A 17,376-nucleotide genomic window follows, 5' to 3' on the forward strand; every position below is an offset into this window, starting at 1 on the left:
AGTGTGGCTGAGGTGCACCCATGACCAGCTCGGAAACCAGATTGCATAGCGGAGAAGGTGCGATGGGTTTCGAAATTGTTGGTGATCTGTTTGTTCACTTGGCTTTCGAAGACTTTAGAAAGGCAGGCCAGGATGGATATACGTCTGTTGCAGTTTGGTTCTAGAGTGTCTCCCCCTTTGAAGAGGGGGATGACCGCGGCCGCTTTCCAATCTTTAGGAATCTCAGACGATACGAAAGAGAGGTTGAACAGACTAGTAATTCGGGTTGCAACAATAGCAGCGGATCATTTTAGGAAGAGAGGGTCCAGATTGTCTAGCCCAGCTGATTTGTAGGGATCTAGATTTTGCAGCTCTTTCAGAACATCAGCTGTCTGGATTTGGGTGAAGGAGAAGCGGGGTGGGGGTGGGCGTAGGCCAGTTGCTGCAGGGGGTGCAGATCTGTTTGCCGGGGATGGGGTAGCCAGGTGGAAAGCATGGCCAGCAGTAGAGAAAAGCTTTTTGAAATTCTCAATTATTGTGGATTTATCAGTGGTGACAGTGTTTCTTAGTCTCAGTGCTGGAAGGAGGTGCTCTTATTTTCCATGGACTTTACAGTGCTGCAGGACATGTGACTAACAGAAATTGAATAATGTGTCCCTGAACAAAGGGGGGGGGGGGGGGGGGGTCAAAATTAAAAGTAGCTGTCAGTATCTGGTGTGGCCCCCAGCTGCATTAAGTACTGCAGTGCATCCCCTCCTCGTGGACTGTACCAGATTTGCCAGTTCTTGCTGTGAGATGTTACCGCACTCTTCCACCAAGGTACCTGCAAGTTCCCAGACATTTCTGGGAGGAATGGCCCTAGCCCTCACCCTCCGATCCAACAGGTCCCAGACATGCTCAATGGGATTGAGATCCGGGCTCTTCGCTGGCCATGGCAGAACACTGACATTCCTGTGTTGCAGGAAATTACCCACAGAACGAGCAGTATGGCTGGTGGCATTGTCATGCTGGAGGGTAATGTCAGGATGAGCCTGCAGGAAGGGTACCACATGAGGGAGGAGGATGTCTTCCCTGTAACGCACAGCATTGAGATTGCCTGCAATGACAACAAGCTCAGTCTGATGATGCTGTGACACACCACCCCAGACCATGACGGACCCTCCACCTCCAAATCAATCCCACTCCAGAGTACAGGCCTCGGTGTAACGCTCATTCCATCGACGATAAACGCGAATCTGACCATCACCCCTGGTGAGACAAAACCGCGACTCATCAGTGAATAGCACTTTTTGCCAGTCCTGTCTGGTCCAGCGATGGTGGGTTTGTGCTCATAGGCGACGTTGTTGCCGGTGATGTCTGGTGAGGACCTGCCTTACATCAGGCCTACAAGCACTCAGTCCAGCCTCTCTCAGCCTATTGCGGACAGTCTGAGCACTAATGGAGGGATTGTGCATTTCTGGCATAACTCGGGCAGTTGTTGTTGCCATCCTGTACCTGTCCCGCAGGTGTGATATTCGGATGCACCGATCCTGAGCAGGTGTTGTTACATGTGGTCTGCTTCTGCGAGGACGATCAGCTGAGTTTAGTAATAATTTTTCTTTCTTTATTGGGGTGAAGGTGCCGCCACTGCTCATGAACTACTGGCTAAAAATATACTGGTGTACCGGAGAATCTCTTTAATTCAGAGCCATTCAGTGGCTAGCCACGTTAACATAATTTTATCAGGTTCCCATGAAGCAATTGTAATGACAGTCCACCACAACATACCAGAGTTTCCTAGTTAGTAAAGGGTAGTATTCTGTGTTTAATTTCATTGTGTATTAAAAACACATTTTGAGATCATTGTTAGGGGATTTCAGCAGGGTTAGAAGGGGGAATTGGGCTTCCCTGGAAAATGTTGTCTGAGGTAGCAACAGTAACCAAGGGGGGCAGGGCTTAGTGAAGGGTCTGTTGTGGTCATTGGTGTGTGGTAGGATCTAATTTATGTTTCTTTGATTTTGTCATTCAACAATGATGACAGCCTCACTGTATCTTTTAGTGCTTTATAATAACTGTAGTAGTTATGACTGGTTATTCATGTGAAAATGTTTTGGACCTGTCTTTATCGTGTACCTATTGACCCACTTTTTTAAAAATAACCTTAAACTGAAGTACACATCCAATTCCAATGTTGTGTAGGTTACTGTATTATTGGTGAGTCGTAAAGTTTAACTGTAAAGCTCATATGAAAGTCTATTTGGGGAATATATGGCACCGTTTTACTGTAATCCAATTACATGGGGATTTTCTCATGCAGAATCTGGTGTAGTAGAATCCATAAAAAGCTCTGCTCATTTCCCCCAAAGTGTATTTTCTCTACTACTACCACCTTGGGAAGCAGCAGCCATTGTTTTGCTCTGTGTGACCCCTGCATGTCTCTCTCCATACATTGGTAATGCATTCTGCTGATTATAGGCATTCTCAAGTCAATATCTGCCCCAAATTGTTAATAATGTCAGTGTTATTTATCAGTTCGCTTATTTTTGGGTGAAATACAGACTTATGTCTGCTCTCGATCGCATTACGGCTGCTGCTGTTGCTACTGCTGCTGCTGTTTCCTCCAAGAGAAGCTCCATTGCCATGGTTGCACGGCTTCCTCTGCTCCTATTGGCTCCTCGTTGCTATAAGTTACGGAGCTGTCTTGCCATGAATCTCATTGAGAGATTGCGTCAGGAGAACTGGCCTCCTATAATGGAGCAATAAAGGTAGTGATAGATCTGTGTGTACGTATGTACACGTACTCATGTTGCTGCTTCTAAGAGAGCACACACACAGATGCACACACCAACATTAAACACACACGCTTGAGTGTCCTGGTTTTGTATTTGGCAGGGTCTAAGGTTCCTAAACCCACTTATTAGAGGATGTATTCATCTGAGAGAAAGAGCAACCATAGGGATTGGTTCAATATGAGCCTACCAGGAACATTAGTTCAAAATATCTCTTATCATTTCAGTCAATCTAGGAAACTAATAAGTTCCTTTCTTTAAATAAAATCTCCTCATAGAAAATAATAATTGAACATTTAATTTAATTTGCTTTTGTATTTTAACTTTTTGCTGTATAGTTTCTTGTTAAGCGTGTTCATCGTTAAGTGCTCTATGACAAATGACTTTGTGAAGAGAACGCATCAAAAAATATGTTTCTTATATATTTTCTATATTAAGATGAGATTACGATGATAAGAGTGATATAGCAGTAGTCAGTGACATTAGTAATGTAGATAATAAAGGTGATATTGACGTTGTAGGCCTAGGTGTTAAAGGTAATAGACAGGATGACGTATTAGGTGACGCAGTGCCCTCTTCAATAATTGTCCTCAGGGACAAGAGCCCTTAAACAACACACTACACTGACATGCTCAGGCACTGCCACGGATTCACATTGCTTACCTGCGGGAGGTTGACATGGAAGGGGAGCTGAGGGTTGAGAAGAGGGGAGGGGGGAACAGTGGGAGAGCGGGTGTTCCTCTCAACTTGGAGGCCTGGCCAGCCCTTCATGGATGGTTTCTCAGAGCGATAAGCAGTTCCTCCCATCAGATGGAGCCTGCCTGGTGCCTTCCATGAAAAATGTATGTATGGGGCCTGGTGGCGAGCCGGGCGAGACAAGGGGAGGTGACCCGGGACTCAGCTGCACCTCTGTGGCCTCTCATTTAATCCCATGTGAGGCAGCCCAGACTATCAGACTCACTCTGGCTCCGGCAGGTCACAGCCAAACACACACAGCACTGCCAGGGAGGGACGCAGAAGCTAACAATTACATATCTACCTTCTGTAAAAAGTGCCTAACACTTTAAAGTACACAAACTTTAAATGTGGGCCATGTACTGTATTGTGCATACTAAGAAACGTATGCACGTACTGTACACACACAGGCTACTTGAATATAGTGCAAGTGCTTGCACAACAATCATACATCACCAATTTCTATGAAAATGTTTGATATTTAAACCAAGGAAAAAACAGCATCAATTGAATCAAGGACTTGGCAACAGAAATTGTGGAATTGGCATGATTTCAGAGAAATGCCATTGGAAACCTGTATCATATTGAGTGTATTAGACAAACAATATGTCCCTGTTTTATTATGTAAAACGTAATGTAAGACATTTGAGCTAATTGTTTTCTTTACGATGACAATCCTCATTGATTATTCACGTGATGCTGGTAGACAGCACAACATTCAAACCCTATTCTGTGGAGGGAACATCAAAATAGAATATCTGCTAAGACATCCCTCTGCACTGCAGGTAAAACACATAACACACTCACTAGGAACTTCACCAGCGCTGTTCCCAATAGGGAGAGCATTGATGCATCACTGTTGAGGGGTCAATGGGTACTGTTCAGACTACGTTGTTATTGACATCAATGGGCGTTGGTGGGGGCAAGAAGAGTAGAGGTGTCTAATGCACATTCTAGCTTACCACTGATGCATATCAATTAACATGTCTTCTCTATCGTAATGCGGTAGTTGACCCTCATTGTAACAGCTGTGTTTTATGTCATTATCTACCTGTCTGAAACACATTCACACACTTGATTGCTGACTGTCGCTAGTGAGTGTTTTTCTGTGTGTGTTTCAGAAAGGGAGATGTACAGTGTATGTGGCACACACGTGCGCCCCCGCCCCACTCCCCCACTGTTCCCCTGACCTTCAGCCTCTTATTGTCTTTAATTAAGAACCCTTTAGTTTAAATGGTCTGGGCAATGCCAAGCAACACAGAGTGATTGGGCAATCAGGGAGTGTGTCATTGCTGATTTAGAGGTTGCGCGTGTTTGGGGGTGGGAGGGATGGGAAAGATGGCGACTGGCTGAGACAGAGCGTTACCATTGCCTTTATAGTCCGATCACACAGGATAAAGACGTTAGATCAACGTCCAATTGTGATTATGATTAGACTTTTCCCTAGTACTTCATATACATGCTGTTTTGACTGTATGATGTCATTCTACACGTTTTGTAATGTAATCGTAAGAGTTATGTGTCGCTCCCTAGGCTACATGACATGTCACTCCCAATAACTACTACGTCTCTTCCAGTGACAGACACTGCATTTTCAAGAGATCACCTGTTGTTTTCTGCTTCACAGGAAAGCTTCATGACAGAGATTAATGTATCACCTTTTTCCATAATTTCCAAGTGGTTCTCGTAGTGTATCAAACAGGAGAGGAAACTCATGTTTTTCTTATCTGGAGTGTGTGTCTGTTCTGTAGAATGTCAAAGAAATGGAAAGAGGTTTTGTTTTAACCATCTCTCTCTCTCTCTCGCTCTCGCTCTCTGCAGTACCTTGGACGATGAGGGCAGCAACCTCCGCCAACAGAAGCTAGACAGACAGGTAAGTCTCCCATGTCCCTGTACTGTACCAGAGTAGAGCAGCTCAGCCACTTATTGATATGAACCTCATCTGTTGTTCCTTGGCTGGTAGAGGAGCCCTTTAGTGTGAGGAAAAGCGAGGAAGAATACACTCTACAGCGGGGTTGCACAATAATTGCTAAATTTCTGTGAACTAGAAAGTTCACACACCTGGTTTTCATGGTAGAAAATAATTCCATCTCTCTGATTATTCCTTTCCTTCCAGTTCTCTGCTGCCAATGACTGGAACGAATTGCAAAAATCACTGAAGCTGGAGTCTTTTATCTCCCTCTCTAACTTTAAGCATCAGCTGTCAGAGCAGCGTACCGATCACTGTACCTGTACAGCCAATCTGTAAATAGCACACACAACTACCTCATCCCCATATTGTTACTTATCCTCTTGCTCTTTTGCCCCCCAGTATCTCTACTTACACATCATCATCTGCACATCTATCACTTCAATGTTAATGCTAAATTGTAATTATTTCGCCTCCATGGCCTATTTATTGCCTTACCTCCCTACTCTTCTACATTTGCACACACTGTACATATATTTTTATATTGTATTATTGACTGTACATTTGTTTATGTGTAACTCTGTGTTGTTGTTTTTGTCGCACTGCTTTGCTTTATCTTGGCCAGGTCGCAGTTGTAAATGAGAACTTGTTCTCAACTGGCATACCTGGTTAAAAACAATCTATATATTTTTTAAGGCAGGGATCAAAGCCAGCTTATCTGGCTAATTGTTTTTTAAGGAGATCAGTGTTATACTTAAGCAATAAGGCCAGAGGAGGTGTGGTATACAGCTATTAGCTGTGGTATATTGGCCATATACCACAAACCCCCAAGGTGCCTTATTGCTATTATAAACTGGTTACCAACGTATTTAGAACAGTAAAAAAAAGAAAAGGAAATCATACCCGTGGTATAGGGTCTGATATACTACGGCTTTCAGCCAATCAGCATTCAGGGCTCAAACCACCCAGTTTATAATGTGTAATAATGCCAATCAGCCTTTGCCACTTCTGTGCTGTTTTGATGTCCATGATACATGATAAAGATGTTTAGCAAAGTGATGTCTCAAACCTGACCAGCGTAGAAAATGGCGTCGACAGCAGTGACACACTCAAGAGACTCATTGATTAACATATTTTCATCAGCCCTGTGTAATTCCATCAAGATTCTGGGTTACATCAGCAACCTCTCCCTACATGTTACATTTATTGCATTTCCTGAAATGTAATGTAGGAACAAATTGCAGGAGATTATTTTCCAAATGATGATCTGAGGCTAATCGTAGTGGATTAAAGGGATAGACAGGGGATTAGGGTTTACGGTACTACATTAACATAAACCAAATCAGCAGAGAGACTTTCAAGCATTTAAGTTAACACTACTCCACACTGCTTACACAAATCAATCTGCAATGCTTTCTGAGGATTAAATGTCAGGAAATGGTTGGAGATGCTAATTGTTAAGTGATCTAATAAACATGGGAGTGGTTTTAATGAACATTGCAAAACTCACTCACCTATATGAGTGATGTCATCCTACGTCATTCTTCCAGGTCCTATCCCCTAATCCTTGAATGTGTTTGATGATTATGTCATCAAATTCGTGAAAACAGAGAGTGAAAATAACACTTTTTTTTTGTATTCTAGCACTTTGGATTTGAAATGATACAATGACTATGAGGTTAAACTGCAGACTGTCAGCATTAATTTGAGGGTATTTTCATCCATATCGTGTGAACCGTTTATAAATTACAGCACTTTTTGTACATTATTGGGACAAATTGACTTGTGTGTTAAAGTAGTAGAATATTGAGTATTTGGTCCCATTTTCATAGCCCACAATGACTACATCAAACTTGTGACGCTACACATTTGTTGGATGCTTTTGCTGTTTGTTTTGGTTTTGTTGCAGATTATTTTGTGCCCAATAGAAATGAATGGTAAATAATGTATTGTGTCATTTTGGAGTCACTTTTTTTGTAAGTAAGAATAGAATATGGTTCGGAACACTTCTACATTAATGTGGATGCTACCATGATTATGAGTAGTCCTGAATGAATCGTGAATAATGATGAGTGAGGTAATTACAGATGCGCAAATTGTGCGTCTAACTTTCTCACTCATCATTATTCACAATTCATTCAGGTCTCAATACTTTGGGTCCCCTAAAATGGGGGGACTATGTACAAAAAGTTATGTAATTTCTAAATGGTTTATCCGATATGGATGCAAATACCCTCAAATTAAAACTGACAGTCTGCACTTCAACCTCATAGTCATTGTATCATTTCAAATCCAAAGTGATGGAGTACAGAGCCAAAACAACAACAAAATTGTCACTGTACCAATGCTTTTGGAGCTCACTGTATATCAAGTTATATTTCTGTTTGTGGATTAATTTACTTCTGCGAGAGGCCTTTTATGACGTTTTTGCGCTGAAGCAAATTGTGCTACGATTTTACCCATTGAACACCGTTCAAAAACATCTTACTGTAAAACTACGCATCACTTTCATACCGTATTGTGCTTAGGGCTGGCGTAATTACTGTAAAACTACGCATCACTTTCATACCGTATTGTGCTTAGGGCTGGCATAATTACTGTAAAACTACGCATCACTTTCATACCGTATTATGCTTAGGGCTGGCATAATTACTGTAAAACTACGCATCACTTTCATACCGTATTGTGCTTAGGGCTGGCATAATTACTGTAAAACTACGCATCACTTTCATACCGTATTGTGCTTAGGGCTGGCATAATTACTGTAAAACTACGCATCACTTTCATACCGTATTGTGCTTAGGGCTGGCATAATTACTGTAAAACTACACATCACTTTCATACCGTATTGTGCTTAGGGCTGGCATAATTACTGTAAAACTACGCATCACTTTCATACTGTATTGTGCTTAGGGCTGGCATAATTACTGTAAAACTACGCATCACTTTCATACCGTATTGTGCTTAGGGCTGGCATAATTACTGTAAAACTGTGTGACTGACAGTTATGGATGAAGACCATCATGAAAATAAAATAACCTTCAAACCCGTCAAAAAATTGTATTCTATTTTTTGGGGTGGAATGAACAGCTGACTGAAGATGGGACGACCGGGCATTTGTAGCTTTGTAAGAACCATCCTGATCACTGCAGCGCTGCAGTGGCCTGCTGGTATTCACTCAGGGAGTTCCCGTTGGGTTCACACAGTGTGATTTTAGTGACAGAGGAGATGAGACAGTATTATAGTCTGTACCAGGAGTCTGGTGTGCTGCAGACGGTTCTGTTTGTCTGTGTATCTCTGTAGATTTTCTGCAGAATTGACCAGGTCCCTCTTGCAAAACCATTTGTCATGTTCAGTAATGGGACATACTGGTCAAATAGATTTTGGTTACATTGGTTTGAGCCTTGAGTTTGAGGTTTTGGTTATGTGGTTGTCTTTACTGTGAGTCTATTATCCATGAAATTCCCATGGCTTGGTCACTCAATAGCTGAGGACAGAATTACCATTAATGCTCAGCTGCTTTGCATATGAAGACAGAAGGATCTGAGGCTGATGGGATTTCCGCATAACACAATAATTTGGATATCCATTCTAGCTTCTCCCTCATGTGGGTGCTAGCAAGCGTGCTAGGTATCAACAGCCAATCCAGTAGGGGCTGGAAGCTATAGTGAGCTTTGATTGGTTCATAGTGTCGCGATATCACAGAGTATTTGTATAAAGTTCAGCTTTCCCCAACTTTGGTGACGCCCTGTTCATGCTCCCTTTCCCATGCTCGCATCGCCCAACGTTCCCCTCGTCCACTTCACTTCCCTCCATTGAAAAGGAATGGGGCACTGTTGTTTCGTTGGCCCTAATGTGTTATTTGGAAATGCATTGTAAGTTTGTTCAGCATGACATGTACAGTATGACCTCCATCATGCGTTCTTGCTATAGAACTTAAGGAGCCTGTGATTGCATCAATTTGGCAAAGACTGAAAGAAAGCTCAAACCAACTGTCCATCTGCTGTAACCACACCACTTTAGCATTTTATTCTCAGAGAAGATCTGTTTTAGAGGAATTGTTTGTTAAATAACATAATATTAAATGTACTGCTTTTCCACAAAAGACCGAGGAACATATCAAATCAAAGATATTCTATGCAAAAGAAAGATAAACACTTGCTCTTTTTTTCTTCACCTATAGTGGTATCCCTGCTGAACAAGCCATTATTTGAATATCAAAGTGGGTATGGATATTCATACTGCATTACTGAGACCGGTACCCAAGTAACAGTGTTCCTTAAGCAGGATTCACATCCAGCTTCAATCCTGAAAAGTCTGTTCCTCGAAATGTCAAGAGTTACTGTAGCAAGTTGCATAACCAGTCCTGATGCTGTAGCGATTTTGTTTTAGGTCCAAAAGGTGGCACATGTTGGTTATTCACCTCCCATGCTTATCAAATTGTGAATTTCTTGGTAACCTCCTGGCTGTACACGCACTATCAGGCATTGTGCATGAGAGAAGGACAACATCTTGTTAGTGAAGAGAGAGGAGGCAGAGTAGGAAGAGGACATAACTTATTAGTTGGTTATTTCACTGTACAGTGACTGGTGATGTTTTGGACAGCCATAGAGCTCCTCCATGGTTCCTCCTGGTTAACTTAGTTCAGGCTTCCTCCTCCTCCACACTCACTGCTAGAGTGTGCTGAGACATTGTGTTCTGGTCATGGCTGAAGTGATGGGCTAAATGACACAATGCCAATTCTCCACCCTTTTCCCAAAGTGTGCACTTGCACACTTCCTATCATGGAAACTCCTTCTAGCCAATCCAAATACTTTTCGATTCATTACAGAAAGTGTGCAAGTGCACACTTAGGGAAAGGGGTGGACAACTAGGACACAGACATGGGTTTAGATTAAGGGAACTCTGTACTGGTACAGCAGACAACAGTACAGCAGAGTACAGTCTAGTGGTGTTCCTGCTTCATCAGGGATTCTCTCAATATTTGATGAGCTTCCAGCCTTGGGATCTCCCTCTGTTTGTAAACTTACATAATCTCAGATGACTGCTGACTGCAGCAGGATGGAAGGGATACCCAAGCTGTAGTAATATTTAATGTAGATTTCCACATTGCCAGAGAGGGGGGATAGAGCTGAGGAGAAACGGATTGGGGCAGTGGTCCTGAAACATTAATTACAGAAGCAGAAGACGTTGCATTTTTCTGGCTCTGAGGAGGTGTTTCTGAGACGGTGCTAAGCGGAGGTTTGAAGCAACTCTTCTTGCTCTAGCTTTCTATATTTTTGAACTGAGGGTGTGGAGCTCTAACACACTGTGCCCTCAGGAGAGCTGAATTTTACAGGAAATTAAAAAGTTTGTGACTGCTCAAAACTAGGATTATGACGTAAATTTAATTGGCTCTTGTGGGAAAAGGAAAGTAATTATTTAGTGTGAAAGTAGGATAATGAATTTGTGCAATGACACAGATTCTATTGAGCTACCGGATAAGGATAATATGAATTTTTGGTTTGTATGTGTCAGTGTGTGAATGATGTTAGAGAGTTCATATACTGGTCACTTCTGCAGCTGATGGTTCAGGCTTATCTTTGGTCAGTTGTGTGATTTAAAGGCCTTCCCACACTGGACATAGGAGTCAGTATTTGATGATTATTACATGTCACACTGTGCGACGTTACCAAATAAAAATCTTGATATCCACCAGTGGTGTAAAGTACTTAAGTAAAAATACTTTAAAGTACTACTTATGTTGTTTTTTTAGGTATCTGTACTTTACTGTTTATATTTTTGACAACTTTTACTCCACTACATTCCTAAAGAAAATAATGTACTTTTTTCCCTGACACCCAAAAGTACTCATTACATTTTGAATGCTTAGCAGGACAGGAACATGGTCCCACTCACACACTTCAACTATGACAGACAAAATGAGAAAAAAAATCCAGAAAATCACATTGTAGGATTTTTTATGAATTTATTTGTAAATTATGGTGGAAAATAAGTATTTTAATAAGCCCCACTGTATGTGAATTCAAAATACAAGAAAATCATGCCATCTGGTTTGCTTAATAGAAGGAATTTGAAATTATTTATACTTTTACTTTTGATACTAAAGTATATATTATTAATTACATTTACTTTTGATACTTAAGTATATTTAGAACCAAATACTTTTAGACTTTTACTCAAGTAGTATTTTACTGGGTGAATAACTTAATAGACAATTACTCAAGTTATCTTTACTTTTACTCAAGTATGACAATTGGGCGTTTTTCCACCATTGACTTCCACCTGGCCAGATTGTATGATTTACTTCGGTTTTGTTTTCAAATTCTATGATTGGCTTGCGATGCTATGTCAGCTATGTCAACTGCAGTGGTGTATTGGATGTGCGCATGTTTCACCACCAGCGCAAGCTTCCCTCTATGCAATGCGTAATGAGTAAAATGAGTTCGAAAAAACTATTTATTAGATGCATAATTTCAGTTTCACATACGAACTTTATATGTCCGAATTCAGAATCAAATAGGCTTCCCAAAAATAACATGGTCGCTGTGGTAGAACGTTTATCTGGGGACATTTTGTTATTCCCCACAAGGTCAAATTCTATTTCTAGGGGATTTAGGGTTAGGAGCTAGGGGTAGGTTTAGGGTGAAGGTTGGGTTTTGGGGTTAAGGTTAGGGGTTAGGGAAAAATGGATTTTGAATGGGATGGAATTTTGTGTCCCCACAAGGTTAGTTGAAAAAGAGTGTGTGTGTGAAGGTAAAACATTAGCGTTATAAAATATCTATCCATGTTAATGTATTATATATGACACAATATTAGAAGGTATGTTTGTGCATAATACCAAAATAATTGAACACCATTGAAGTGTGTGTGTGTGTGTGTGTGTGTGTGTGTGTGTGTGTGTGTGTGTGTGTGTGTGTTTCAGCGAGCTCTCCTAGAGCAGAAGCAGAAGAAGAAGAGACAGGAGCCTCTGATGGTGCAGTCCAACGTGGACGGGCGGTCTCGCGCCCGCAGGACCAAGCAGTGTGAGGAGCAGGCTCCCCTGGTAGAGTCTTACCTCAGCAGCAACAGGAGCACCATCTACCACGGTAAGAGAGCCAGCCAGGATCCTTTCACCACCAGGACCCTATTACCAGGGTAATATCTCAAATGGCACCCTATTCCCTATATAGTGCACTACCTTTGGCTAGGCTCTGTATACTACTACTATATATGCTCTGTCCAAAAATAGTGCACTTTATAGGGAATAGGATGCCATTTTGGATACCCAGGACTCTATCAACAGCTGTTTACCATAGGAACCCGCTTCCTCTCATCTCTGAGGAAGCTGCTCCAGTGGTGCCGGGCAATTACAGAGATGTCCAGTAACGCTCCGGCATGGGGCCCTTTCAAGGGCTATTCACAGCCATGACCGGGTGGTATTGATCCAGGTTACTCACATAGAGTGCTTGTGAAAGATGGCTGATTGAATTACTGTATCCATGTTCTTGTCCTTATGCGCCGCTCACTGTTTGATCAAGTTCATCTATTGATTCTTAGCTCCTGGGCCAAAGGAAAACTTTTCTACTGTAGTGACTTTTTTAACTTAATGCTCTGCATAGGTACAATACTGAGATATCTATCAATACCATGTCAAGGTTGGCAAAAGAAACATGTAATACTTTATTCATTAAATAACTTTGTGTCTTTGTGTGAGAGAGACTGCAGGATTTACCAGTACATGCCTTTCAACTATAAAACTCTAGTGGTCAGAGCTCTGCAGTAGTCCTTCCAGATAGAGCAGAGATGGTGTTAGTGCTGTGGAGATTGGGCCACTGATCTCCACAGACGGACTTTAGCTACAGTCTTAATACCCAAATCAGAGTGACTGAGTCTGTGCTCCAGACCATGCATCCACACAGCACAGCCTGGATGGCTGGCTGCTGGAGAGGAAGACAATGCCCAACACAACATAAATCAGGCAATGGGTACAAAAAAAGAACTGAAAATTCAAATATACCATTAACCACTATTAGGGCAACAATTAAGAAGATTAAAACCATTGGAACTGTGGTAAACTTGCCTGGTAGAGGAAATTTGTAGCTTGTCCCCACGCACAGTGAGGAAGATGGTTCGGTAGGCAGAAAGTTCAAGGGTCACAGTTGGACAATTACAGAACTTGGTCGCATATTGGGGTCTCCAAATCTACAATTAGATGCCACCTCCATGCCAATAGGCCATATGGAAGGGTTGCCATTAAAAATGCCTTCATTGAGAGCAACCAGCAAATGCCTGGAGTTTGCTAAAGGCATTGACACTTGGATTGGAATCAGGTGCTATGGTCAGATGAGACGAAGATGGAGCTCTTCGGCCACACACAGTGGTATGCAGAAAATAACCTCCTACTTATTGTAAAATATGGTAGGGGATCTTTGATGTTATGGGGCTGTGACTTGAACCCCATTGAAAACCTGTGGTTTGAATTGAAGAGGGGAGTCCATAAACACGGACCGAAGGATATCAAGGATCTGGAAACATTCTCTACGGAGGAATGGTCTAAGATCCCTCCCAATGTGTTCTCCAATCTCATAAAACATTAAAGAAAGCTCAGTGCCATTATCCTCGCAAAGTATTGAAAACAGGTGGTGCCAATAATTTCGACGCCTGTCTTTTAAAGATTTTTTTTTATTACTTGTTATACTAAATATTTTTCTCTGAGCAATTGTATTATTATTAAATAACTAATTTTGCATACAATAAATCTCAGTATTTGTATTTATTTCATACAGTATTTTTTCCTCATCTTTATAAAGGGTGCCAATCATTTTGGAGATGACTGTATATAAAAGCTTCAGAAACAGCTCAGTGCATATGAGTAGACTGACGTCAATACAAAGTATATGATTCATCTTCCTTCAGTGAGTGTACATCCTGATGAAAATATTCCCCTCTGACACTAGTCAAACAGCCCCTGCTATACACAGAAGACACAGAAGCTTTGAACTTCTCTGAATGTTTCCCGTTGCAATCTCAGCCACATCCTTCCAAAGATGTCAAAAAAGATGCCTTTGAGCTCATTCAGTACAGCAGCAAACATATGGAGAGAGTCCCTTGATTCATACCTTATGCTTAACAACACACAGATGGCACTACGCTGTTAGTGAAGGAAGCATACGCACTGTTTGGTCTTGATAAAAATAGAATCTCTCTCCTGTCCTTATTTTTCACCATCCTTAGATTAACCCGTCTTTTCTCTCTTTTCTTGGCTCTATTTTAAGAATCAATTCAGCACTCACTAAGAGGCACGAGTTGGGCACGTGTTCTCTGTACCTTTCGTATTTCCATCTGATTAACCTTAAACTGTATGCATTTCCACATCTACAGTATATCCTTCAGATAATATCCAATAAAGGTTAAGTTCAGTATTAAGTGGAAATGCTGTTTCATACAGTCCTATTCCAGCTTTTATTTACGTACCCTATCTGGATTCATTGAAAAATGATATTGCACTTATACTATAAGTGGTACTTTCTGGAATTTTCAAAGAAGTACTGTAGTATGTCATTTCAAAGTATACCATGTACAGTGGCAAGACAAAGTATGTGAACCCTTTGTAATTACCTGGATTTCAGCATAAATTGGTCATAACATTTGATCTGATCTCACAACCATAGACAAACAGTGTGCTTAAACTAATAACACACAAATTATTGTATTTTTCTTGTCTATATTGAATACATCATTTTAACTTTCACAGTGTAGGTTGGAAAAAGTATGTGAACTCCTAGGCTAATGACTTCTCCAAAAGCTAATTGGAGTCAGGAGTCAGCTAACCTTGAGTCCAATCAATGAGACGAGATTGGAGATGTTGGTTAGAGCTGCCCTGCCCTATAAAAAACACAACATTTGAGTTTGCTATTCACAAGAAGCATTGCCTGATGTGAACCATGCCTTGAACTAAAGAGACCTAAGATTAAGAATTGTTGACTTGTATAAAGCTGGAAATAGTTACAAAAGTATCTCTAAAAACCTTGATGTTCATCAGTCCACTGGAGAAAGTTCAGCATTGTTGCTACTCTCCCTAGGAGTGGCTGTCCTGCAAAGATGACTGCAAGAGCACAGCGCAGAATGCTCAATGAGGTTAAGAAGAATCCTAGTGTCAGCTAAAGATTTACAGAAATCTCTGGAACATGCTAACATCTTTGTTGACGAGTCTATGATCCGTTATACACTAAAAAAAAAGAATGATGTTCATGGGAGGACACCACAGAAGAAGCAACTGCTGTCCAAAAGAAAGATTACTGCACATCTGGGGTTCACAAAAGGATGTTCCACAGCGCGACTGGCAAAATATTCTGTGGACAGATGAAACTAAAGTTGGGTTGTTTGGGAGGAACACACAACACTATGTGTGGAGAAAGAAAGGCACAGCACACCAACATCAAAACCTCATCCCCACTGTAAAGTATGGTGGCGGGAGCATCATGGTTTGTGGCTGCTTTGCTGCCTGGACAACTTGTTATCATCGACAGAAAAATGAACTCTCAAGTTTTATCAAGACATTTTGCAGGAGAATGTTAGGCTATCTGTCCGCCAATTGAAGCTCAACCGAAGTTGGTTGATGCAACAGGACAACGACAAAAAACACAGAAGTAAATCAACAACAGAATGGCTTCAACAGAATAAAATACGCCATCTGGATTGGCCCAGTCAGAGTCCTGACCTCAATCACTGATTTGAGATGCTGTGGCATGACCTCTAGAGAGCGGTTCACACCAGACATCCCAAAAATATTGCTGAACTGATATAGTTTTGTAAAGAGGAATGGTCCAAAATTACTCCTGACCGTTGTGCAGGTCTGATCCCTAACTACAGAAAATGTTTGGTTGAGGTTATTTCTGCAAAAAGGAGGGTCAACCAGTTATTAAATCCAAGGCTTCACATACTTTTCCCACCCTGCACTGTGAATGTTTATGTGGGGTGTTCAATAAAGACATGAAAACGTATAATTGTTTGTGTGTTATTAGTTTAAGCAGGCTGTGTTTGTCTATTGTTGTGGCTTAGATGAAGCTCAGATAACATTTTATGACAAATTTATGCAGAAATCCAGGTAATTCCAAATGGTTCACATACTTTTTGTTGACACTGTAAATAGCATGTTTCTTCTGCTATAAATCAGATTAGCATCCAGTAGATAAATCATAAAGCAGAAAAACCTGGAAAATATTTGTATATTATTGACCGCCCCAAATATAGAGTGACATTGTTAACAGAATATTTTAGGTGGACTAGACTGATTAATTGAACCTAGTTCAGAAACTGACTTCAGACTCATGCTTATCTGAAACAGAGTATGTAGGCCTACCAGTTGTTAGTTTCCATATATGCTAACAGTAACCTCAGGTCATGAATACAGGTCTCTCCATCTCTCTGCTCGGAGATGTTGAAGCATTTGCTCTATTATTCCCCTTGAAGCTGTTTGGAATAATTAGAAGAGAAATGGGTTCCCCCAATGAGACTGTGAATGTCTCCGCGGTGACGGATCTGGGCTCTGAATTTTTACGAGAATAGAGACACACCACTGTATATTCACTGACACTCTGCAAAACAGAGGAGGCTGTATGGGAAATACTAAGGCAACCAAGCAGTTGATAGAATTAAGATAAACATGTTAGAATCAAAGTGCCAATTTCAAGGGACTGTAGCTACAGTATGCATTTGTTATCATCTAATCCTGGAACATGTTGCTGGGAGGAGCGTGCGCTGTGCATTTGCACTTTTCACAGAGCTAGAACATTCATGACTTGTTTGACATGAGGCGATAAACAGTGTTCTCTCCCAGGCAAGAAAAACGCCTCTGCTGTGTGTCTGCTTCATATAACCTTGCATAGTGTCCTCTGCTAACTCTGTCTTTACCTGTTCTTTCTCTTTCCCTATAGGCTAACCTTAACTGACAGTACCCTTCTGTTTAGTCTCTTACTTTTATCTTCATCATTTCCCCCCACC

The 17,376-nt window shown here is 41.3% G+C and overlaps 1 protein-coding gene across 3 annotated transcripts in view; it reads left to right on the top strand.

Annotated features, from left to right (window-relative positions):
- Positions 1-17,376, top strand: part of LOC139411571 (tubby protein homolog) — a 125,051-nt gene that overhangs the window by 86,508 nt on the left and 21,167 nt on the right. For all 3 annotated transcript variants that reach the window (XM_071158107.1, XM_071158106.1, XM_071158105.1), the window contains exons 2-3: positions 5,304-5,355; positions 12,317-12,479. In XM_071158107.1, coding sequence (XP_071014208.1) covers positions 5,304-5,355; positions 12,317-12,479 — 215 coding nt within the window. The remainder of the gene's footprint in view (positions 1-5,303; positions 5,356-12,316; positions 12,480-17,376) is intronic.

Source organism: Oncorhynchus clarkii, chromosome 6 (assembly GCF_045791955.1).
Source record: "Oncorhynchus clarkii lewisi isolate Uvic-CL-2024 chromosome 6, UVic_Ocla_1.0, whole genome shotgun sequence".
Taxonomy (NCBI): Eukaryota; Metazoa; Chordata; class Actinopteri; order Salmoniformes; family Salmonidae; genus Oncorhynchus; species Oncorhynchus clarkii.